Source organism: Platichthys flesus, chromosome 10, assembly GCF_949316205.1.
Source record: "Platichthys flesus chromosome 10, fPlaFle2.1, whole genome shotgun sequence".
Taxonomy (NCBI): domain Eukaryota; kingdom Metazoa; phylum Chordata; class Actinopteri; order Pleuronectiformes; family Pleuronectidae; genus Platichthys; species Platichthys flesus.
In genome coordinates, this window is record NC_084954.1 from 19,090,436 (window position 1) to 19,112,500 (window position 22,065).

General features: G+C 39.9%; 1 protein-coding gene across 3 annotated transcripts in view; it reads right to left on the bottom strand.

The window, feature by feature from the left end:
• Window positions 1-372: 372 nt before the first annotated feature.
• LOC133961744 (CAP-Gly domain-containing linker protein 4-like) overlaps window positions 373-22,065 on the bottom strand; it is a 31,872-nt gene continuing 10,179 nt past the window's right edge. For 2 of the 3 annotated variants that reach the window (XM_062397064.1, XM_062397065.1), the window contains exons 6-15: window positions 20,982-21,100; window positions 16,683-16,931; window positions 13,302-13,437; window positions 12,949-13,080; window positions 7,868-8,047; window positions 7,424-7,558; window positions 5,473-5,596; window positions 2,861-2,949; window positions 2,700-2,778; window positions 373-2,365 (exon numbers count right to left, since the gene is read on the bottom strand). In XM_062397064.1, the coding sequence (XP_062253048.1) occupies window positions 1,993-2,365; window positions 2,700-2,778; window positions 2,861-2,949; window positions 5,473-5,596; window positions 7,424-7,558; window positions 7,868-8,047; window positions 12,949-13,080; window positions 13,302-13,437; window positions 16,683-16,931; window positions 20,982-21,100 (1,616 nt within the window). In that variant the 3' untranslated portion in view covers window positions 373-1,992. The remainder of the gene's footprint in view (window positions 2,366-2,699; window positions 2,779-2,860; window positions 2,950-5,472; window positions 5,597-7,423; window positions 7,559-7,867; window positions 8,048-12,948; window positions 13,081-13,301; window positions 13,438-16,682; window positions 16,932-20,981; window positions 21,101-22,065) is intronic. The other variant, XM_062397066.1, reaches the window with a different exon arrangement.

A 22,065-nucleotide genomic window follows, 5' to 3' on the forward strand; every position in this document is an offset into this window, starting at 1 on the left:
TGTTTAGGAAAAAGAGGCTGTGGTCAGTGAGACGCTGATCGGTTTGATCAGCATCATAAACGGTCCGGTGCTGCTCAAGCTCCATGTCAGACATTAGAGCTGGAGCTGTTTGTTTGTGTGTGTTACACACTGAGTCCTTGAAGCCTGCTCTGCTGGAGCACCACAGTGGCAAACATTTCCACTCCAGCAGCAGCAGCAGGCGCGCTCAGCTTTGACTGAGACGAGCCCCACTGGAATCCGATGGTGTGAACAGACGTGTAACCATTTCAAACTACTTGAGCTACTTCATTTGCAGTTCCTGAACAGTCCAGGAAATTAAAGCCAGCCTCCACACTTCATAAGGCACGGAGCGCAAGGAGGAATACAGTCCGATCAAAGTAGAATAGAATCTTTATTTCAATTCTTTACAAATGCTCTTATTTTCCACAACATATAAATGCATCAGACCAAATCCCCCACTCACATTTCAAATGTACAGGAAGCTCATGAAAACTTTTACCTGCACAAAACAATGCAGAGAGACGCTCACACCCTTCAGTGGAATGTGAAATCCTAGTGATTTGTAATACAGTGGGGTCGCAGATGCAAAGAACGCAAGCCTACCTATAGATGAGATAGATGAGAGAAATGGAATATTGACAAATCACAGTTATGCCCTTAATGGAATTAAGAATTTTTCATTTCAAGCGTTATCTCTGTGGCAGATGTTTCAGACAACCAGCGGTTCTGACCACCACTGCTTTTCAATCACGGGGCCCTGACCAGACAGATCGATGAGAGGAGGCTATTGGAGACTCTTCAGCGACTGGAGTGGCCTCCGCGCCCTAATTGGATGGTACATGAATGTTTTACTAAATAGCGGGCCTGTTTTCCTCATGCACAATCGATGCCTCGTTCTCTGCTGAGTTGCCCAGACGGCTCAGCAGAGTCTGTCCTTGAAACTTCAGGAGGATTTCCTGTGTAGAGCTGCTCCTGCTTGTCTGACACAGAGAGCAGTAGAGTACGTTGGAATTGAACAATGTTCATGTATAACACAGAGTGCAGGGTCACATCCACATTCAGGTTGTGAAATGTTTCAGTAGTGATCGCTGACTCAGATCAGGTTTAGAATCAGACTGGGTTCCCGACTCTGGTCCACATATTTATAAAACCAACATTCACTGTGTTATTCAACAGACAGTCACTCGATGACATCGCCGCAGCAGCATCAGTCTGATTAGAAAACACAGCCAAAGGGATTCTTGCAGCCCACAGCAGAATATACCCATCATGCATCTGTGTTAGTTAATGGTCAGTCTGTTGTGTGTAGGAGGTAATAACTCCAGTTGATGCGGTTGTGTTGAGATGGAGGTGGATGGAGGTCTAGGGTTAATTAAACCCTCTTTAATTCGCATTGATTCATATTCGGAAAATCCACTTTTGACTCAACTCCCATCAATTATATGTAAGTTATAAGATGACCTGGAAAAGAAAAATCAATCTCTCTCGTGTCAAAGTGCTTCTCAATTAATACACACATGCACACCCAATCACCAAGACATGGACACTTTTGCTTAGAGCTACGTTACCAACTAAATTATGGGATACAAATCTCCACTTGATGCAATCATTAATCTCTAGAGATAGTTTTTCATGTGTACACATCCATTCCGTTTCTTTTATCATATTCAGATCAATCACGTCGACGTCGTCAGTGCAATCAGATTGAAAATAGTGCAGCGGTTTTTGTCTTTTTAAGACTTTCCCTCCAACATCCTGCCCAGATAAATTCTAAGAGGATTTGAAAGTTAATTTTCTAAAGTGCTTTTTTTTTTTGCTTCATACAATTTGCCAAAAACTAATCTAGTAGTTTAAATTTGAACTATTAATAACTGGTTTGATTACTGTAATCCACACCAGCTCTGACTGAACAGAGGAAAATCAATGATGGTTGACTCAAAGAAAGAATGTTTGCAGTGGAACATGAATGGAAAATGTTCTCCACTCCATTCACTACAGTCCTCCGCTGCTCTCGTTCACCAGGCGCGACCCGTTGATGCCGCGGTGGGTGACGCGGCTGGGGCGGACCAGCACGCCACAGCCAGCTCGACAGGTGAAGTAGCGGCGCCCCCCCACAGACCCGTCATTCTTGCCCTTGGGGCTTCGGAGCTCCAGCCCCAGCCAAAGCCCCGGGGCAAAATCGGCTGTGCCCAGGTAACGGATGAACGCCATCTCATTGGCGCTGTTCAGCAGCACCTGCATGCCCACGTGGAGGCTGACCTGTCCATCGGGGCTGGCTGAGGGACTGGACCCTGCATGTGCAGGAACACCACCACTGCTTCCACTGAGAGTGCTCCTGCGCCGGCGGTGAGGGTTGGAACGACTCCTTTTTTTTTTTTTTTTGTATGATGATGAATTGTTGAAGCACAGGGAAAATATAGCAAGAAAGATTAATGAGAGAGGGAATGCAGTGTGATAGGACATATTATAATAAGTAGGGGATTCACGGGGGTTCAGCGTTTGAGGGATTGATCTTCAATTCCATGTTCTCTTTCATTATAACCACAATCATGTACTGGCTAATTAAAAACGGGACCCTTTTGCTGACTAATACCACTACCGCTCTTATCATTATTGATTTGGGCACTGCTGCAGGGGATGAGGAAGCTAAAAGGCTTTGGAAGGGAGACGTGTGAGGGATGAGCAGAAAAGAGACAAACCTGCTAACAGGACTTCTTCTGCTCGTCTCCTTTGGGGTGGCGATGGCCAATGAGGTGCTCAGACTGCGACGGATTGTTCCTGCACAGCGATCACAAGAGTCAAGCACTCCCATACAGATTCATGCATAAGCACTCACAGAATAATAAACACAAAGACACACTTGAAGTGAAGGCAGACCCCTCACCGCTGAACGGATGAGTGAGGCGCGAGGACGAGAGCTCCGAGAGGCAATCCACGGATCCATGGATCCTGTGGAAAAAACATTGAAGGCACTTCATTCTCACGATATTAATATTCACTCAGGTTTCTTTTCGACACACTATTCTTCAAAACCCACTCTGTAACATTGAGGAAAAAAAGTCTATGTATCTGTAAGCTGCTATGTGACTAAATTCAGATTCAAGATGCCCTAAGAGGTTGTTGTGGGATGTGTATGCGTGTGCGTGTGTGTGTGTGTGTTTTCATAATGACTTGTGATCAGACTGACAGGTGAAGTAGTATGAAGGAGAATCCAGACGCTGTGCTGGGGGGAATGAATGTGAGATTCTCCCTGACACATGAAATCCATGTGCTCACTTGAGCCAGATGGTCAATCATGAAACAAAACAAACAAAGGAAAACACTTAAAAACAGGATGAAAAGGAGAAAAATATCAATTAATTTGTCAAATTCAAAAATCAGTTAAATTCTTCTTCAAACTGGTATCTGTCATCTGTATTTGACCACCAACCAGTCAATCTCATGATGGGCCACATCTCTGCCATTGGATTAATAATAAAAGGGAAACATTAAAAGGAAATGGGATCAAAGAACCAAATCTAGATTTATTTAATTGGTTGTTTTTAAATTTCAATGTAATATGTCCTGTAATATGACCTACTGCAAAAACTGCAAAACTCGCTTTCTTCAACAACACAACATATACACACCCTGCAGCAATACACTGAATCAGGTTTATTGGCCAATTGAGTTTGCAAAAACAGGGAATTTGACTGTGTAAAGTGGCTCTCAGTTGCTCACAAAGAATACACATCACAAAACAAACATAACAAAACAAAGCAAATCAAAACAATACAACAGTCCGAACAGTGCGACGGTCTAAGAAAAGAAGTGCAGGTGTGCATATTACAATTATCCAGTGAGGGTGAAATAAGTAAACATAATTAAATATATATTATATATAATATAATTTCGGAACTTCGGAAATTGATTTAGAAAAAAAACTGTTGTTTTTCACATTTTCAGCTCATAAGCTGTAACATTTTCCTCAAACTCAAGTAATGGAGGAGACAGGCTATCATTTAATGACGTACATTTACAGGAATCGGGACTGAAAAAAACATCCAAGCAAAATGTGTGCAGCTCATTTTCTGCTTTTTGACTCGCTGTACTGTAATTATATGTCTAGTCAGGAAACAGGAGCTTGAACACATGACCACTGCAGATTACACACATCAGAGAGCTTTCTGAGAGGCTGATTAGACCTGTCTTTGGTTGAGAGCATCTTTTGAATGGAGCACTCACCACTCACCAGTCTAATTTGGACCAGTCTCCATCTTTTTTTCTCAAGTATTCCGAATGTTCCGAACACAAAACACTGCTCCACTATCACTTTCTCACTGGGAAGGTTCAGAGGCTTGAACTGAAGTTCAAGTTGCACCAGAGAAAATATTCACTTGTACTACTACGTGACATACATATATGCACTTAGAGAATCCTAGAAACAGCTTTTTCTAATTTTTTTAACTGCAGTTACTAACGTTACCTTTCTTTAACATGAGATTTATTCTAAGGATCTTGATGTAAATGAAACTAAAATCAGGCAAATTTAGAAACTCTGGGGATCCTGATAAACTATTCATTGGAAGGATATAAGGTCAATCTTTTACTCTGTTCCAGTCTTAATAACCTGAATAGTGGTATATGGACAAGCAGATCTCAAGAAGCTATTAACATGAGACAATAACAAATTGCCGCTTTACCCATTGACTTTTAGGTGAAAATTAAATATATTTATTATTTCTGATTAATGTCAAATTAGTTTGTCTCAAAATGGAAAGGGTGGTAAGTATTTGTTGTGGCTAAATTAAACATTCTAACAATTTACATCAATCTATGGTCTGGAACTTTAAACGATCCTTCTGAGGATTAACACCAACTATAACACGTCTACACCACACAAGTTCTATACAGTGAGACATATCATTAAATCTGTATCAATTTAAAACATTTCAGGCAACATCAAAGGTATTTTGTCACATTCTCTACCCTATGGTGAGACTAGACCCTCTTTCAACCGCTCTAACATACAGACAGGACATTCACACACTCATTATGCATTAACCACATTTAAAAGCAGAAATCAAGGCGGCCAGATCACCAGTAGGTGCCACATTAAATTGAGAAGTTACAGTGGGGCGACGTCCCCAGGCTTAACATGTGAAAAGTCTGACTCCTGTTAATCACCAGTACAGAGGGGGGCTGTTTGTTGCACAGTACGCAAAATCAGATATGTCAACACTTGCACAAATGATGCTGTCAAAGGAGCTCATTAGTGCCATCAGATGTATTCATGAGGGCAATGAAATACAACCTCTGGGTTTTTCCGGGCACTTCTTCAAAAATCTGCTCTGAAATGTAATAGAATTTCTTAAACATACTTGTTTGACTAATTTGTTTTTGCTTCTGAGGTTAGGCAAAAAAAAAAAATCTAAAGGTGCCATTAATCATCAGTGGAAAATATAAGCTATTTTAAAAAGGGCCTGCACTCACCTTTGAACACGAGATGGAGGAGCAAAGACGCCATGTTTGGGTGGGCAGCTGAAGTACCTGACTCCTCCCACTGATCCATCATTCTTACCACTTGGCTTGTCCAGTTCAATGCCCAACCAGAGGCCTGGGCAGAGAAAGACACACAGTCCAGAATCAGAGTCAAGGGGAAACTGAGGGGAAATCCCATGTCAAATCAAATAACATAAACTTGTGAAAATAATTCCATGCTGAGGAAATTCACTCATAACAGCAGCAGATAGTCAGAATGAGACAAGAGAACATGTGAAAGTATAAGAACACAATAAAATAGAGAATGAAATGTACAGAAACGTGCTTGAGTAAAGCGCAGTAGAACAATATGATTGCACAAGGATGTATACTGTATATATGCAATATGTAAATATATAAGACACTGAAATAGTTGTTTACAGACATATGCATGTATAGACAGTTTTAAGTATACAGGCATGATTTAAGATTCACTTAAATGAGAGGTGCACCTAGAAAAACTGATATTTACGTCATGACTAAAGAAAGTAAAGTCGTCCTTAGGCAACGATATATATCGGATGTTAGACATTATATCTGCAGGATAGACGAGACAAACTGGACTGAGAAACAGAAACAAGCTACTGACTAAACAAATGGTTGGTTATGTTTCTGGCAACCTCTCTAAATGGAAAGTTCTTCATCTTGTAAATGGTAGAATTAGACCTAAAGTTCTGATTTAACTATGTTCAGATAAACTAGCCCTACACTAAGTGTGTCTGTTCCATGTCAGTTGGCCGTGGGTCTGTACAGGCCATCCTACTAGGTGGATATTATTAAAACAATCGTGTAGCTCTTTAACTTCACGTCTCCGTCCTGTTAAATGATGTGACTCTTCTATATGAGGCAGAACGTGAGTTAAGGGAGTCCTTCTCTCTGCTGGCATGGCTCAAACTAAATGTTATAAAGAAGTAATTAACTGTAGAGTGCTCAGCGAGAAGAGCTTTTACTGCCACACAGTCCTCAATGCACTGAGGCTGAGATAGCACTGATTAAAGAGAATCAAAGGAACTTCAAAGTGAAATCCCACGTAGTCAGTTGTGTGTTATATTATTCATACATGACTGATGTCTGAGCAGAAGTTCTTGCTGATTAATACTGTGAACTGTTTTCTGATTGGATTCTGCTCAAGAGTTACTCATATTTTTAGACATTAGTATCAAGATTTATATTAAGATTTTAGAGGAATTTTTGAGCTAGGTGTATCAAGTATAAACAGGTTTTACATTTAAAACTGTCTTCATTCTTCCATTTCACTTCTTACGATTAATATTTCCACAAAAGTCTATTAACGTTGAAGGTAAAGACATGTTAACATTCTTTTTGTTGTTATTGGACAGTATTGACTCAGAGTTCTTTTATGTTCCTGTATATAAAGCATCAGAAAACTTGAATGACAATGTTACATAAGCTGTGTAATCATCAATCATCCATATATTTGGATAGAAAGCACCAGATCAACAGTTTGCTGCCCATTTAGGGACACAGCAGTAAATTATAATTCTGTGTGTGGTTCCTGGATACGGCTAAGTTAGGACAAACATGAATAATTAAGAGGATAATGAATATTTTAAGTTTCTTTCTAATCTCAAGATGTTACACACTGACATGGCTGAACAGTTTGATAAACTCACATGAGAAACATGAAGTGCAGAAAGTATGAAGGTTGGGGATCTGTGTCAGTGCTTGTTATTAAATTTAAAATAATCCCTCTAAATTTTACTTCCAAACAAAAGCTACAATGAACCAATGACAGGCATTCATTTGCCTTGATTAAATCGCTGTAGTTCAAATCCCATCAACTCTTAACTTTGCATTGTCATGTTAAATCTCCTCATTTTTGATATAATAAAGTTGAATACATTTTGTCCACACTTCACAAGGAAATATTGGATCTACTGACCTGGAGCAAAGCTGGTCTTTCCATAAAACTGGACGACACCAGTCCTCTGACCCACCACCAGCACCCTCTCCCCCAGACGCACCTCAGGGCCCTCATACACAGAGCTACCTGCTGAGGGGGTTCGGCTTCGGACACCTGCGAGAGATGAACAAGGTCTTCTTAACTACTGGGATAATAATTTTCCTCAGCCTGATTCAATTAGATCTGTATAATAATGTAAAATTCCTGACTGATAAAATACAAGACACAATGAGGATTTAAAATACACAAACATCTCTTTGAAATAATTTATCATTGACACAGAGACCAATTTGGGCTTGTCACTTCCCCTGCACATTTTTTTAACTTCTGTTTTACTCTACTATCCTTTTATATATAATGACCAATTACAAATCAACTGACAGATGGCAATCTTCATTCAATCATGGTAAAGATAATACAGACCTGTGGCATTCAGCACAGAATAGGAATGCAGCGCCAGTGAGGGCGAGGTCCTGGGACTAGCACGCTCCCGTCTCTGCCTGGCAGGAAGGCGTTGCCTTGGCAGTGGACGAGGTCGGCCACCTGGCCCATGCCGAGAGTCCAGTGAAGAGGATGAAGAGGACAGAGAGCGGGAGAGAACACCTGTGGGGAAAATGACAGAATGAAGAGATGGAAAACATTGGGAAGGGGTAACTTAAGGAAACAACCTCTCTAAACAACTGAAGTGACAGAACAAGCAAAACATTTAAATCTAGTAATGTGAGGACTCCCACTTCACCAGCTATATCATTCAATAAGGTGACGTAACTGCTGCATCTAGGCTTCACTTTGGTTGTTGGTTCACAAACGGTGTCCCTCAATGCTGAATACTGAGGCCAACACACCTCCATTCAGACTTGAATCCGGGACTTTTAATTGAAATAATGGACTTCAGTCTATTTTCATTTTTTTATTTTTTTTCATTTAATCCACTCAGATCCAAACCACTGCACTTTTTCAGAAGTCCAAGCTGCTGAATCACATCATTCTGAAGCCCACCACTAAAGAAGAGAGCTGGAGCTGGCCGAGGTCCAAACGTCAGGCCAACATGCCGACGCTCTCCACCCAACACGAGGGATGAGATGAGGAGGGGTATGCCCAATTTCACTCTTTAAAAGCCATTTGGATGCAGGACCTCATGAAGCTTTTAACTTTCACAGGCCATAAGTTCATTAAGGGCCCAACTCTTAGAGGTAATTGATTAAATCTGTTCCAAAGCACTTTAAGAAGAAGAGAAGATTCAGCAACAACTAATTAGGACACTGGCAGTGATGGACAGAAAACGTATCAACCTTTGCCAAAAATTGTCTTCAAATGTTAGTATTAGCTAATGGGCCTCTAGGAGGAGACAGCAATGGACAGAAACACAAATAATAGATGGAGCTCCTGATTCTGTCATTTCCTTTTGAGCTACTCATTCCCATGATTCTTTAGTTACAGATGCATTTCTACAGGGTACAGAATGGCATATGAAATATGATACAGAAGTACTTTTTAATGCAGAAAAAGGCTCGGATGTGTCTGTTTAGCTACACACAGATGGATTATGATGCTTAAGGTGCGTAATCATCATAGACAGATGGCGATTAGGAGTGTGTGGAACGAGGATCTGAACAGTTTCCAGAGTTTTAACCGAGGAGAGATTCTATTAAAAATTGCAAAGCCACTTCCACACAACATGCTCTTCTTTATGTTCAGCTCAGCTGTAACTGCAGTACCCGTCCCTGTCACTGAGTGGGACCATGGCGAGGAGGGGGACCAGATCAGATGGGTGCATAAATAATGCATCTTCACAGTTCTTCATTGTTTTAAGTAGGAAATACAAAGTCTGCTTGAGCACTTACACTGGATAATCCAAGTGGAAATATTGTAAAGATAGGTGTAGTGTTTGCATTTTAAGTAGCCATGATCCAACACTTCTAGTATGAGTTGAAATAAAGTTTAGAGAAAATAAAGACAATTCAAAGGGACAGGAGCTAAGAAGTAGTAGAAGTGCAGCATTCCCATGAGTGGCCGATTTAACAGCAGAGACTAAAAAAGCCAGTCTGAAAAGATAACACACAAAAGCAGGAAAGTGTAGAATAGCGAATAAAGGATGGCAGGGTATTGTTGAGTAGCAATGAAACAAGTGGTACCGAGAGGCATTCTCTGCTGATTGTACCAAGACCGTCTTCCCTTACCCAAACACACAATGAGAGACAAAAAATGCTGAGACAAGCAGTTACACCAGCACAGAGGCCCCAATGACAGGAAATTCAAAAGGGAGTCCTATTTCTTTTTAAGAATCGTGGTGCCGACTCAAATGAAAATAACTTGCAGAAGTGAACAAAGCTACGTTAGTTTACAGAAACAGAATTCAAGTTCAACAAAATAATTAGAAAAAATATCAAGCAATCCCCCAAAAAAACATTTTTCAAAACAGGATAGATTCATAGGATTCTGCCACATTAAGTCAAGTCATTATTACATCACTTAAGTTCAAGCCTCTTATTGTGCTTTTAACAGGCTGTTGGAAATTCTCAAATCAGCTTAGTATTTATTGATTTTCCTTTTCAGTTCACATTTCGAGGCAGCTGGGAGACATTCGCCTCAGAGGCAAAGTTGTGCTTTTCCTTTCAACTCAGAAAAGGAGACTCCATTCCGACTCAGAATACCAAACAATCTTGTCACTTGACCTTTAGCTCACCTTCCTGACTATCTATCCCATCCACATAGTGACGTTTCCATCAATTTACAGACTGAATCAAGCAGTGGTGCTTTGTGAGCATTGTCTTCCTTCCTGCTGCCCTTTGAGGCCTGAGCTACAGTTGACACTCTCTGCTGTGTCTGTCTTCCCTGGTTAGCAATAAGAGACAGTCCCACAATGACCCATCAGATCTATAGATTTACATGAGCCGGCCATCTACACTGCTGATTTGAATTGACCCTGCAACACAGGTGGCTCGTAGAGTTTTAGCTATTAATGGTTGACAAAGACCCTGGAAAGTGTCTAGCCATAAACAAGTTTAGTACCTGGGTTGTATGGCTGTGCCAACACACACATGCCAACACATGTAATGCGTGACACACACTTGCACTGACACACACAAACACACACGTACACACTCCCACTGTTAGTGATGAATTGCTGCCAGGTTATTCAGCCGTCTATGCCCTAGTTATTAAACCCTGCTTAATTGGACTATCAATCACTGAATTCCGTAGGCCACAATGGGGTCTGCTATTCAACTCACGTCCAGAACAATTGGCCTCCAAAACCTTTGAATATTGCATCACCACAACACAGCTATAAACCCCTAGAGGGCGCAAGAACCAGGAAAAGCTACCAAGGCAGGGTTTCTATTATCTTCAAAAGGTGACTAGACTATATGATGAGACCACATTAGTCGAGAGTTCAGGATATGGGCATCCAAGGACTGTGAGAGCAAGGTCTTGTCAGCTAGCTAATTTATGCTTTGTCCTTTGGCATCAGTTCAGAGCTCACCCTTCAAAGCCTTCCAAGAAGATTAATACGAAAGCCTGGATGCAATAAGTCCTGCCATGCAGAGTCATGTGGCTCATCCAGACTAGGAAGGATGAGACGGTCTATTTTTGGTACAAAATAGCCGTCAGTAGGAGTTATGACTTCACTGATGAACTCACCTATGCATTGATTCGGTCCCTCCATAGTGTGCTAAAAGCTCACTGTGTCAACACATGCCTCCATTTTGTCATCTAGCATTCTCATATCGACTTGTGATGTATCAAATAAATGTCGACAGATGCAACAGACACGATACTGTTTGTTATTTTCAAAAACTAATTAGCAGGTGCAGATGATAAACATATTGCTGATGCTCCCCTGCATATCACAGATTATTACCGTTATCGCTGTATTTTCTCTTCTCTAACTTTTTAGTAAACATGAGCAGACAATGACATCTCTCTCAACTGTCTTTCAAAAGAAAAGCCCCCCCTTTAGATAGTTTTAGCAAACACAAAGAAGAGTACAAATTCAACTAGGAAACACGTAGAGATTTGGATAGCTATTACTTTAGTACAAATGCATACAGTGCATTTGGATATATGCTTTTGCTATTAATATATTTATCTTGTGTTTTCTTCGGCTTGTGTTTACCATTTAGCAGGATAACGCAAAAACTGCTAAACCGAGTTCCATGAGACATGGTGGAAGGATGCGGTACGAGTTGGGAAATAACCTATTACATTTTGGTGAGGATCTGATTAGGGCGTTGCAAACATTTCAGTTAATTTAAATTTGCCTCTATAAAGGGGACTGTACTAAATTGCATACAGGATGTGGACACTGTTATAATAAAGTTGGTGGGGAGGGCTATTACCAACACCTTCTCTAATTTTCAACACATCATCCCTAGAGTAGGGGAAGATATGAAAATAAAACTATTCACGGTATCTATTGCTAAGCTCATGTCCCAAACCCCACAAGTGAGAGCGCTTGAATATTTCTTTAACCAACAGGTTTTATTACGAAGCCGTCTCAGGGAATATTATTGTTGCTCAAAAAAGTCTGGTTTTTCAGAGTCACAGTCATTTTGTTTCTTATACAATGTGTGGTCTCAAATAATATAAGTTGGTTCTTCTTCAAGGGGCTTTGCATGTGATATTAGGAAACTCTTGCCAGTGTGAAATCTTTTTCACCTGAGCTAACAAAAGTTCAAACACTTCTTTGGCCCCAAGAACCCACAGAGAATTCAGTCTCACTGCCTTTGTAGTTTGAGTTATGACTTGATCACTTTTAGTCATTTTTTATTCTAGGAAAGTTGTGCCAGTGTTCGCAGGCAAACCCATTCTTTAGCCTCATGCTGACGTGCAATGTTTAGTGAACCTGATAAAACCAGAATCATAGGGGATAGAGCCAGGTGGAGCAGTGGTAAATCAGCAGCAGCCATGTCTCAGTTGTGTGATGTATCGGATGTTTCTTTTTACCCCTTGTTAGCAAACATTCACAAAGGCAGATATTGATTACGCAGTAATATTAAAAGGGATAATTCACCCAGAGATGAAAAATCCCTCATTATCTACTCACCACTATGCCGATGGAGGGGTGAGTGAAGGGTTTGAGTCCACAAAACCCTTCTGGAGTCTCAGGGGTAAACTTTGTTATAGCAGAATCCAATACAATTGAAGTCAATGGTGAGTTCTTCCTTAGACGTAATAAAACAAAAGAAAACCATAACATGCCTCCGTTCTGCTCCTGTGGTGGCATTAACATGTCCGGAAGCCCCGACAACGAAGTCAGTTACACAAAGGTTTAGTGTTAATGTCTGCTGATACCTTCCAATGTGGTGCATTCAGGGGCCATCGGAAATGTCAACATGCGCTAGCACGGAATTGACTTTGTGTCAAGTCGAATGTCGTGGCTTAGGGATACCTGGTTGACACTTGTCTGTTTGTCCCTGCAACTCCAAAATTGTTTTGTGGACTTGAACACCCTCCCATTGGCATAGGGGTGAGTAGTTAATGAGTTTGCCATTGTTCTTCACCTGTGTTTATTTTTGAGTTGATACGGGACAGGTCAATGCGACGAGGGGGCCGATTGGGTGTAGACGTCTTTGGGGTGCTGGTTTTATGTCTTTCCAAAGGTTTGCTTATCTTGGAAAGGGGAGCAAAGATTCCTGTCAAAAAAAGCATACAAAAACAATTTAAAAGAAGAAAAAAAAATGAATACAGTAAAAACAGACAAAGGGCAAAAATCTAGTTAGATGAAATGCCACTGAAAATTTGACTGGACCAATTAAGGCTCGTAAAGTAAATAATTGTAGAAGACATTAATGGAGCTTGTGGGTGAATCAATGTGATTGATCATTAGGTGCTTCTGGGTTGTGGTGTGACCTACCATGTTTGATCAGACAGGTGAAATACTGAACCCCTGCTACCGAGCCGTCATTCTTCCCTTCTGGTTTGTCCAGCTCCACTCCAGCCCAGAGGCCTCCTGAGAACTCAGTGCTGCCACAGAATCGTAGGGTTCCAACCTGTTTACACACAAATATGCACAAATCGATATAAACAAAGTGCAAAAGGAATCAACGCATGCAGCAAAAGAACTGCAGTGCACTGAGCAGTGTGTAAAGTTAAATATTTAGTTGAGAGGTTAAGTATCATGTCAAGGGCAGAACCACCAACTCAACGTCTTGTTAATGTGTCTATGTTCACTTAGGCAGCAGAAGAGAAACAATTAAGGAAATCAGAGTTTAAATCATTAAACTGTGCCTGGAAATGCAGAAAAGATAATAAGAGTTTTGATAAGCAGATCTCTACAACTGCAAACTGCAATTCTGTTCTCAAAACAATTTATTTATGGCTCATTCTTTCACAGTAGATATCTGACTCTGGAAGAATTTGAATTTTCTAATCATCTGCATGTTTCCAACTCGACATCTATTTCTTTCAAGATGTGTGCAGTGGAATGCTGTGCAAACTTTAGCAATGTGGCTAATGCAAAACTAATGACAAGTAACAGGCACCCCCTACCACTATGCTCTAACACCAGTAGTGCCATTTATGTATAACAGTTATCTTTAGAATCATTGACTACTATGAAACTACACACATATCCTTACATTGTAAATTTAAAAGCAGTAAAGCCATCGTTTACAGACAGTTGGAGCTGATTCAGACAAGCATCGTGATTCGTTTTCAGGTTCTCTAAATACTTACACTTCCTTAAAAGCATATAAAGGTTAATAAAACAATTTGACTATGTTAGGTCTTATGACCTTAAATTCAATTAAGTTGAACATCTTTTTGGCCAAATTCTATAAATTCCTCATCCCTAAGAGTTTGAAAAGGCACTTCCTGATCTAGTAAGAGTCAGTAGTCAGGATCTCTGTGATCAAACCTGTGTGCTGCTCTGCCATCATTTCCATCATTTTTTAGATGGTGTGGATCGCCCAGAGGCAAATGATGTGGATGTGGATAACCCGCATTAAACTAAGTATTCTAAAACTTCAAGACATTTTCACCAGCCATTTAGGAGGATCCCAATTGGAGTTGGATGAACTTGAATATGTTCTGATAAATGCGGATGATATGCCAGAATGAACTGTTAGAAATAACCCTGAGCACTGGAAAGTTGCCAAAGCAGTGTTGCCTAGCAACTATTAGCTATTCTTTTTTAGTTGAGTGCTGAAATAATAGAAGATTTTTAAAAGCTTCTGTATTGGTTAAGGATAACCCAGCAAATAGCTATTGATACAGGCATGAGGCTCAAAGTGTAATTATATTTCTCTGTTGTGGAAAAATATAGTATGGTGATTAATTTAAATAACTGTATTCTCTTAGAATGCAAAACAAGCTGAATCAAGTTCACTAAAAAACAGAGAACTAAATAAATATTTAAAGCATCTTTAAGCCAATAAAAAGCTGTTAAAATGCCAAGTTACTATTTGTATACTGTGTGTACACCTGTGAGTGTGACCTCCCCCATTTATTGTCTTTGTAGGGATAACTAGAGAAAGTGTAAACATTTGGATGTTTCGCTTCAGACCCCAGCTAACGTGACTCCAGCTTGTCCAGGTGCTCCATCAAATACATCGGACTGGGTCTTTGTGCGTGAACTAGTGAATCCTACTGGGTGATTTGGCTTCTGTACAGAGCTGTCTACATGAAAAGCATAAGAATCCCAACACAACCTCCTTCACTCAAATGTCCTGTGGTAATCAAGCAAACAAACAACAAAAGATAGAAACAACAAAATGGGAGATTGAGTGTGAGCGGTTCAGAGCTGGATCTTCTCTACTCGATGGTAACATGTGTTCACTGGTTGTGATTAACAGGGAAAAGTTCTAAACAGGAAATATCAATAATTAACAGAAAGAGTTACTCCAGGGAAGGCAACACTGAAAACATATCCACGATGAACTGGATATATATATTTTTGTGTATCAGATGGGTTTTTTCCAGTGTTCCTGCATAAAACACTTTTAAAATACCCAGTTTACAAGTGAGTTGGATCTTTATGCAAACTTTAAACATAGCATAGGATTTACTGACTAGCATAAAAGGCTACAATTTTAAATTAAAACATATACATATATTCTGAAGTTATGGCAATATTGTTTATTTATGAAATAAATAATTCATAATTCTCTATTTCTATACATATATGATAAACAAATATATCTTAAAACTTGTATCCCCTTATTCACTGACAGATAACTAGATTGTCCTATTTAAACGGTTTTGCCTGTGTACTTCACAGGTAGTGATTATTTGTTTAGGAAACTTTTAGATAATTTTGAAAATAAAGCTAGAGACAAAAACCAAACTGATGGAAAATATGAGAATATAAGAAAAGCTTAGAGACATTGGATGTGGTCTCATTCAGTCTGAGTTAGTTTGAACAAAGACCCTGATCCAAGGTCAGTTTCGTATCCCCAAGAAGCAGACTTCCTGTCTATCAAATAACTTAATTGAAAATACTGCTGTTGGTTTATAAAGCACTGAAAGGTTTAGTCCAAAATACATTGTTGATCTACTGCTACGTTATGAAGCATCCAGACGCCTCAGGTTGTCTGGAACAGGCTGTCTGGAACAGGCCTGCTTTCGGTCACCACAGTCAAAACTAAACACTGAGAAGCAGCTTTCAGTTGATTTCTGCTCCATGTTGCTGGAATATAAAACTGCAGGTCTGCTACGACTCTCTGTTCTTAACTATCCTGTTTGCCATTGCCGTTGATTAAATCAAACAATTACAAATTTCCTAAACTGCATTGTCACTTTTTTACTATACGATTATTTTATAATTTATTAATTTTTTTGATCCTCTATCGACACTTCAATTTGTTCTTAATGCTTCTTTTTAGTTTCTCTTATGTTGTGTTTAGAATTTATGATTTCCTTTATAATTTATGTACAGCACTTTAAATTTCCTTGCTGCTGAAATGTAATGTACGAATACATTTTCCTTGTCTAGTTTACATAATGCAGCCACATGCCATTGACTACAGCTCAAGGTAAAAGAACCTCTCACTCACTGCTGTGAGGAGACAGATTAACTCACTGAGTTTCTCTATCTAAATCATTTGAATTCAGCTAATCATTAGGAAATAATTATAGTTCTGCGAAAGGTCGCACTATTGTACCACTATGAGATACAGCTGAAGAAAAGAGGGGCTATTTCAAGAACATCTTCAAGTAAGACTGAAACACTGTAAATGAAGGAATAATGAAGATACTTTTAAAAGCTCCTGCCATTTGACAGTGACCTATCACACACCTTCTGTCCAGCTATCACCACACGGGCTCCTAGACGGATTCCCATGGTGGCGAGCTGTATCCTGGCCTTATCGGAGAGGCTGGGAGGGGCCTGGGTATGCAGAGTGAGAGGCAGCGGAGAGCTGGGTCTGGGTAAAGCCTTGCTCAGCAAAGATCGGAGCTCTTTGGCCACAGCGGCTGCATCTGCCATCTCCACGGGCATGTCAAGAGGGTCAGGCACCACGTCTGCAGGGCACTGTCCTTTTTCATTCTGTGGAAGGAAGCGAGGAAAGATCACAAAAAAAACTGTGACAAACTGTTGAAACAAAGTGAATTTCATTTAGTATGCCAAATAAATTCAACTTGAACTTTTGTCACTTCCGAACCAAGGATGTTTGGCCTAACAGAATCTTTAACGTTATCTGAGGCAAACAACAGGGAACTTTATTCAAGCAGCTCAAAGAAACTGTAGACAAGTGTGAGTTGAGATGATCTGCAAAGGTGGGAGGAGATAGCTGCTGGAGTCTGACAGACAAGGGAGCTCATTTGGCACTATTGTGCTGGAGTAATTGGGGCACACTCTTTTTCTCCATCGCCTCCAGCTATGATATGAGTGGTCCTTGAAAAAACATAAAGAAGGAGCTACCTTTCATTGCCAAGACGTGTTGTTCACATGTAAATTATATATGTCAGCCAACAGTGGCCTGAAAGAATCTCATTTGCTCAGATGAGCAGTCTTCTGTGATGCTGTTTTCATGGCAGTACGATGACTCGGACAAACAGCCATCCGACAGTTGATATTGGTTGTATGCCACGGTGTAGTATTAGTGTCACACGAATGTGTACAAAGAGACAAAAAGGTTTATTCAAATCAAGGGGGCACATGATGAGATCATGGTGTCTTGGACTTTGTGCTGACAATAAACATCTCAGAACCTTTCTGCTGCCACGGTTTTTATCAACAAGCGTAAACAACAATCAATGGAAATAGAACATTCCCCAATTAGGGCAGGATGGGATGTAAATTGTTTGTTTATCAGTCTGCGTTTATCTCTAAATGAGACTGAGTGACTGTATCTGTTGTCCCAGCAACCTTATGAAGGAAGTGTGGAGAGTAATGTCATGTTAGTTAATCACCTTTTCCTTTATTAAATCCCACACGAATAAAACAAGGCCGCAAAGGAGAAGAAGACCAATACTACAGGCATCAGACCGGTCCATACCACTCTGTATTGTTTTGTTTAAGTGGGAGATGCCAGGTTACAGCAGCTCATCAATCCTGTTTGTTACAGCCTCTTTTCCAATTTTCTTTTAAGCAAAGGTAGCATGTCAGGTTTTATTACTGGAATGCATTGCGGTGTGAATGCTGGTGTCACATTTTACTATATCATATAAGAATTTATGACATGACAGAGAGTTGGAATAAAAGTGAAACAGCAACAGATTTATGGAGTCATAAATGGCCTTATCAACATTTCTTATTATTTATTTTTATCCACTCTGCACAAGTGAAAAGAAAAACCCACAGCCCCTGCCTCTGGCTGCAGATTCTAGGTGCTGTGTCTTCAGTTCATGCTGATCTGCAGCGTCCAGACAACAACTGTTGTTCCTGAAACAGTCTTTATATGTGGAGCAGCTGACACACGTAACTGTGAGTGGCTCTGCTGTTCAAGAGCGATAATAGAAGCGATGTGACTGGGTGAGAGGGAATTCATTTATCACCACCCTCAGATTTATATTCCACCTCAGTCGATGCCATTTCGTGGTTAAAATAAGCCCAATGTTAAACGCAAATCAATTCAACAGCACTTCAAACTGCAGGCTCCAAAATGACCATAACATTGAATCAACACCTCTCCAACACAAACTGAACATTATGAATTTATTGCAGCGCTGCTGTATTAGACTGCATTAATTTGAGCTTATATGTTCCTAATAAACTGCCACCTTAGTGTATAACCAGCAGTTAAATGTCCCAGAGATGTTTTCACTTTCCTGCACATTCTGTACCAATCTGAAACTGGATCAATCGAGTCAGCAACCTGCGACTGCTGGGAAGTATGACGTTGTCACATCTCTTAATCAGTAAGACACGTGGTCAGGGAGGCATGAAAGGTCACTTTTATTTTTCCATCCTCTTTACTCTTACTACTGATCATATCCAAGGTTTACTGTGATGTTAAAATTGATTTGTTGACACTAGTATCATTTGTCTATTCCACTGCCGGCCACCATCGCAATTCTTTAATGCAAAATGACCCAGTTGAGCATGTTAAAACTCAGTTATGTATACAAGTAGTACGTGTATATACTTTAGACAAAGGTGGCCAACAGTGATGCAATCTGCGCTGTTTTTCACTTCAAGGTAAATCACTCTTCAGAAACATGTTTGCGATAACAAACTAAGTTATGTGCTTTTTGAAGGGAACTGCCTGGAAGTAATCTCAATGTTATGAGCTTCATACACTTTGTTCACCTCACTTCAAAGAGGATTACTGAGAGGAAAAAAGAACAGCAGAAGTTGTAAAAGCAGATGTAACACATCTGGAGCTAGTTGACATAGACATTAGCATAGACTTGATCACCCTTAAATAATAAAGCAGACACAAAATAATCTCGGCTCTAAGGGAGAATATCTCCGATTGGCAAACCAAGGAACAGCCATCATACCTATCTCAGAAAATATCTAAATATAGGGTTAAAAAATTCAAGCTTCTTCATATCAACAGAATGATTACACACTCTCCAAACCCTTTCATTTAGGTACTGAAAAATAAAGAGCCACTGTTCGCAACTGTGAGAGAGGGAATTATTAGATTATGGTGCGCAGTGCTTTGGTGACCTCCAGTGGAAGCACCATTTCTTTTACATCTTTTAAAGGGAAAAAAAATGAAAAAAAAATTTAAATACAAACAACAATCAATTTTTGGTACATAATAAGGACCAAACCTCCCAAAGCAGGCTTCAAACTGAGAGGCGGAGATGAGACTGAGGATTGAGAAATACTCAAAAAGTACATGCAGTGTAATCAAAATCTGTATTCAACCAACTGCCTTTTTTGAGGTTATTTACCATCAGAGTCAGAAAATGCCACAGGCCAGGATATGTGCCGGCCCAAAACAATATATACTTGAAATAAAATAATAATGTGGGCCTGAGAGAGAAAGTGAAAGATTGCAGTATTATGTTTTTATCCCAGCATTAGGATTTCTTCCCCATCAAATTGCCGTATTTCTGTAAAGCCCTAAATAATGGATTAAGGAGACGGTGGGAAAATTGTGGGAGTGAATTTTCTATTTTGAATGAAGTTCTGAATGAAGACCTCTGTGAGAAAACACAGGGGGCGGAAGTAGTATCAGCAACTCCTACAGATGAAATTCAATACAATGGCTGTGAAACAAACAACTTTAATGAAGTTTATAATGTTAAGTTTGGAAGGGTTAAGAAAGACGAATATTCAATAACATGACTTTTCATGTTTTGACTGAAGTTTGTGGTGGTGTTGTGTTTGACTGCATTATGAAAATTTGAGACCAGAATGCTGAAATGATCACTCAAAGCAAGTTATTGACCATACAAAACCATTCACTGTTTGCATATTAATGTTGATTTGCTGTTTGAAATTGATATCGTCACAAATTTGGTAATTTCAAGTAATTTAATGACTATTTGAGCTCGAGGAAATATCATCTAACTGATCATATTATTATCTATACAATTACATTTATAACTGAATGAGAATATTTAATAATTAAAAAAATAGTAGCCTGAGATTTTACTGCAGTAGTTATATTTTATAGATTTAAGTAAGGGATAGACAAATAAGGTGGATTTGACAAAGTAGAAATAGTGATAAATGAACCGGAATATATTTCACTGAACTGAAATGCAGCTGAAGACAAATATAATTATTAAGATTTGAGAAAGGTCATCAGGCGTGATGGTGTGTCATGAAGTTCTCGGATTTTTGGCTACACTGTGTTTTTTAAGAGCCCGCTCATGTGTGGCAAATATAGCAGAACCTTTCAACCAAGTGAAATGAGACAGCAGCACTGCAGGCAAGTAATGTGAGGAAATTTGAGCAGAATGGTTCTCATCTCGTGAAGCTTCAGAGGAGATTGTTGGGACGATGGGAACAAAACAAATTGTCGGCCTGTCTGTATATCTGTCAACTGCACCAACTGTGGTCTTCCAATATGTGAGGGCAAGCAATTCAACTTTTTGTGGCTTGTTGAATAAAAGGATTACATTTGTCAACATCACATGAGAATTAGTACGCCTGCTGGTGTGTGTCTGTATGTAGGAGAACAATGCCACTTACTCTGAAAGCCGGGTTGGCTCCGAGCTCCAGGAGACATTTGACAGCGGATGTGCACAGGTTGGATGCAGCAATGTGCAGGGCGGTGCCAAAATCAAAGTCACTGCAGGTGGCATCTACCTCTACAAAAGAGTGAGGAGAGACTGGCATCATACACTTAGAGATGTTGTCTTAGATTATTTTTTTTTACAACTACCTCTGAGGCCCTGTTCAGACCTGGTGTTAACATCCTTCTCCAGAGGTCCCATCACAGGTGGACAGAGAAGCACAAGTTTGTCGCTTCATATCTGGCATTTGAATGCCTCCCCACACATTTCTCCACTGGCCTCTTATGATTTGAACTAATTTCCCTGCTCTCTATGCAAATAAACATGCATGTAATTTATGTTTGCAAAGAGCACCTGATGTTGTTTTCAGCCAGTCTGCCTGTACACATGAGTCAGTTGTCAATGTATTTGGGTGACAGGGAGAGGGAGAGAGAGAGAGAGAGAAGCCAGGAGGGGTTTAGAGAATCAGCTCTATAATTAAATAAGTTAAAGCAATTTTAATAAAAAAAGTTACCATTATGTGGTGGTCAGAGTTAATCATGTTATAGTGGTCCCAAATAAAACAATGTGGGAACAAGAATAAAAATCATGCCTGTAAAGAGAGCTGTCCACTTGTGATAGGATCACCTGAGACAAATGCTAATACAAGGTCTGAACCATTACAGATCATTACTTATACTGTTACCAGAAAAGTGGGCTCGCTGCTCCTGCAAAGAGCAGACTCCTAGTATTGCATCATTACCAGGTGCATGCATCACTACCTCCATTACACTTTGTGTTTGAACAGATTGCTGGGAATGGACCTGATCATAGCTGCTTGGATGTTTAAGCACCACCAGAATTACTTGGCTTGTCAAAGAGCAAAATCTTAAAAAGGTACATAATGAACAAACCAGAACCTGAGAGACTCTGCAAAAGTAACAAGCTCATTCAAGAGTCGGTTTTATGTAGTTTTCAGAGATATCTCAATTTCCTGAGTAAAACCTGGACCCTCCCTCCAAACAGGAACATGGACGGATGTAATGAGAACTTTGGTGCGT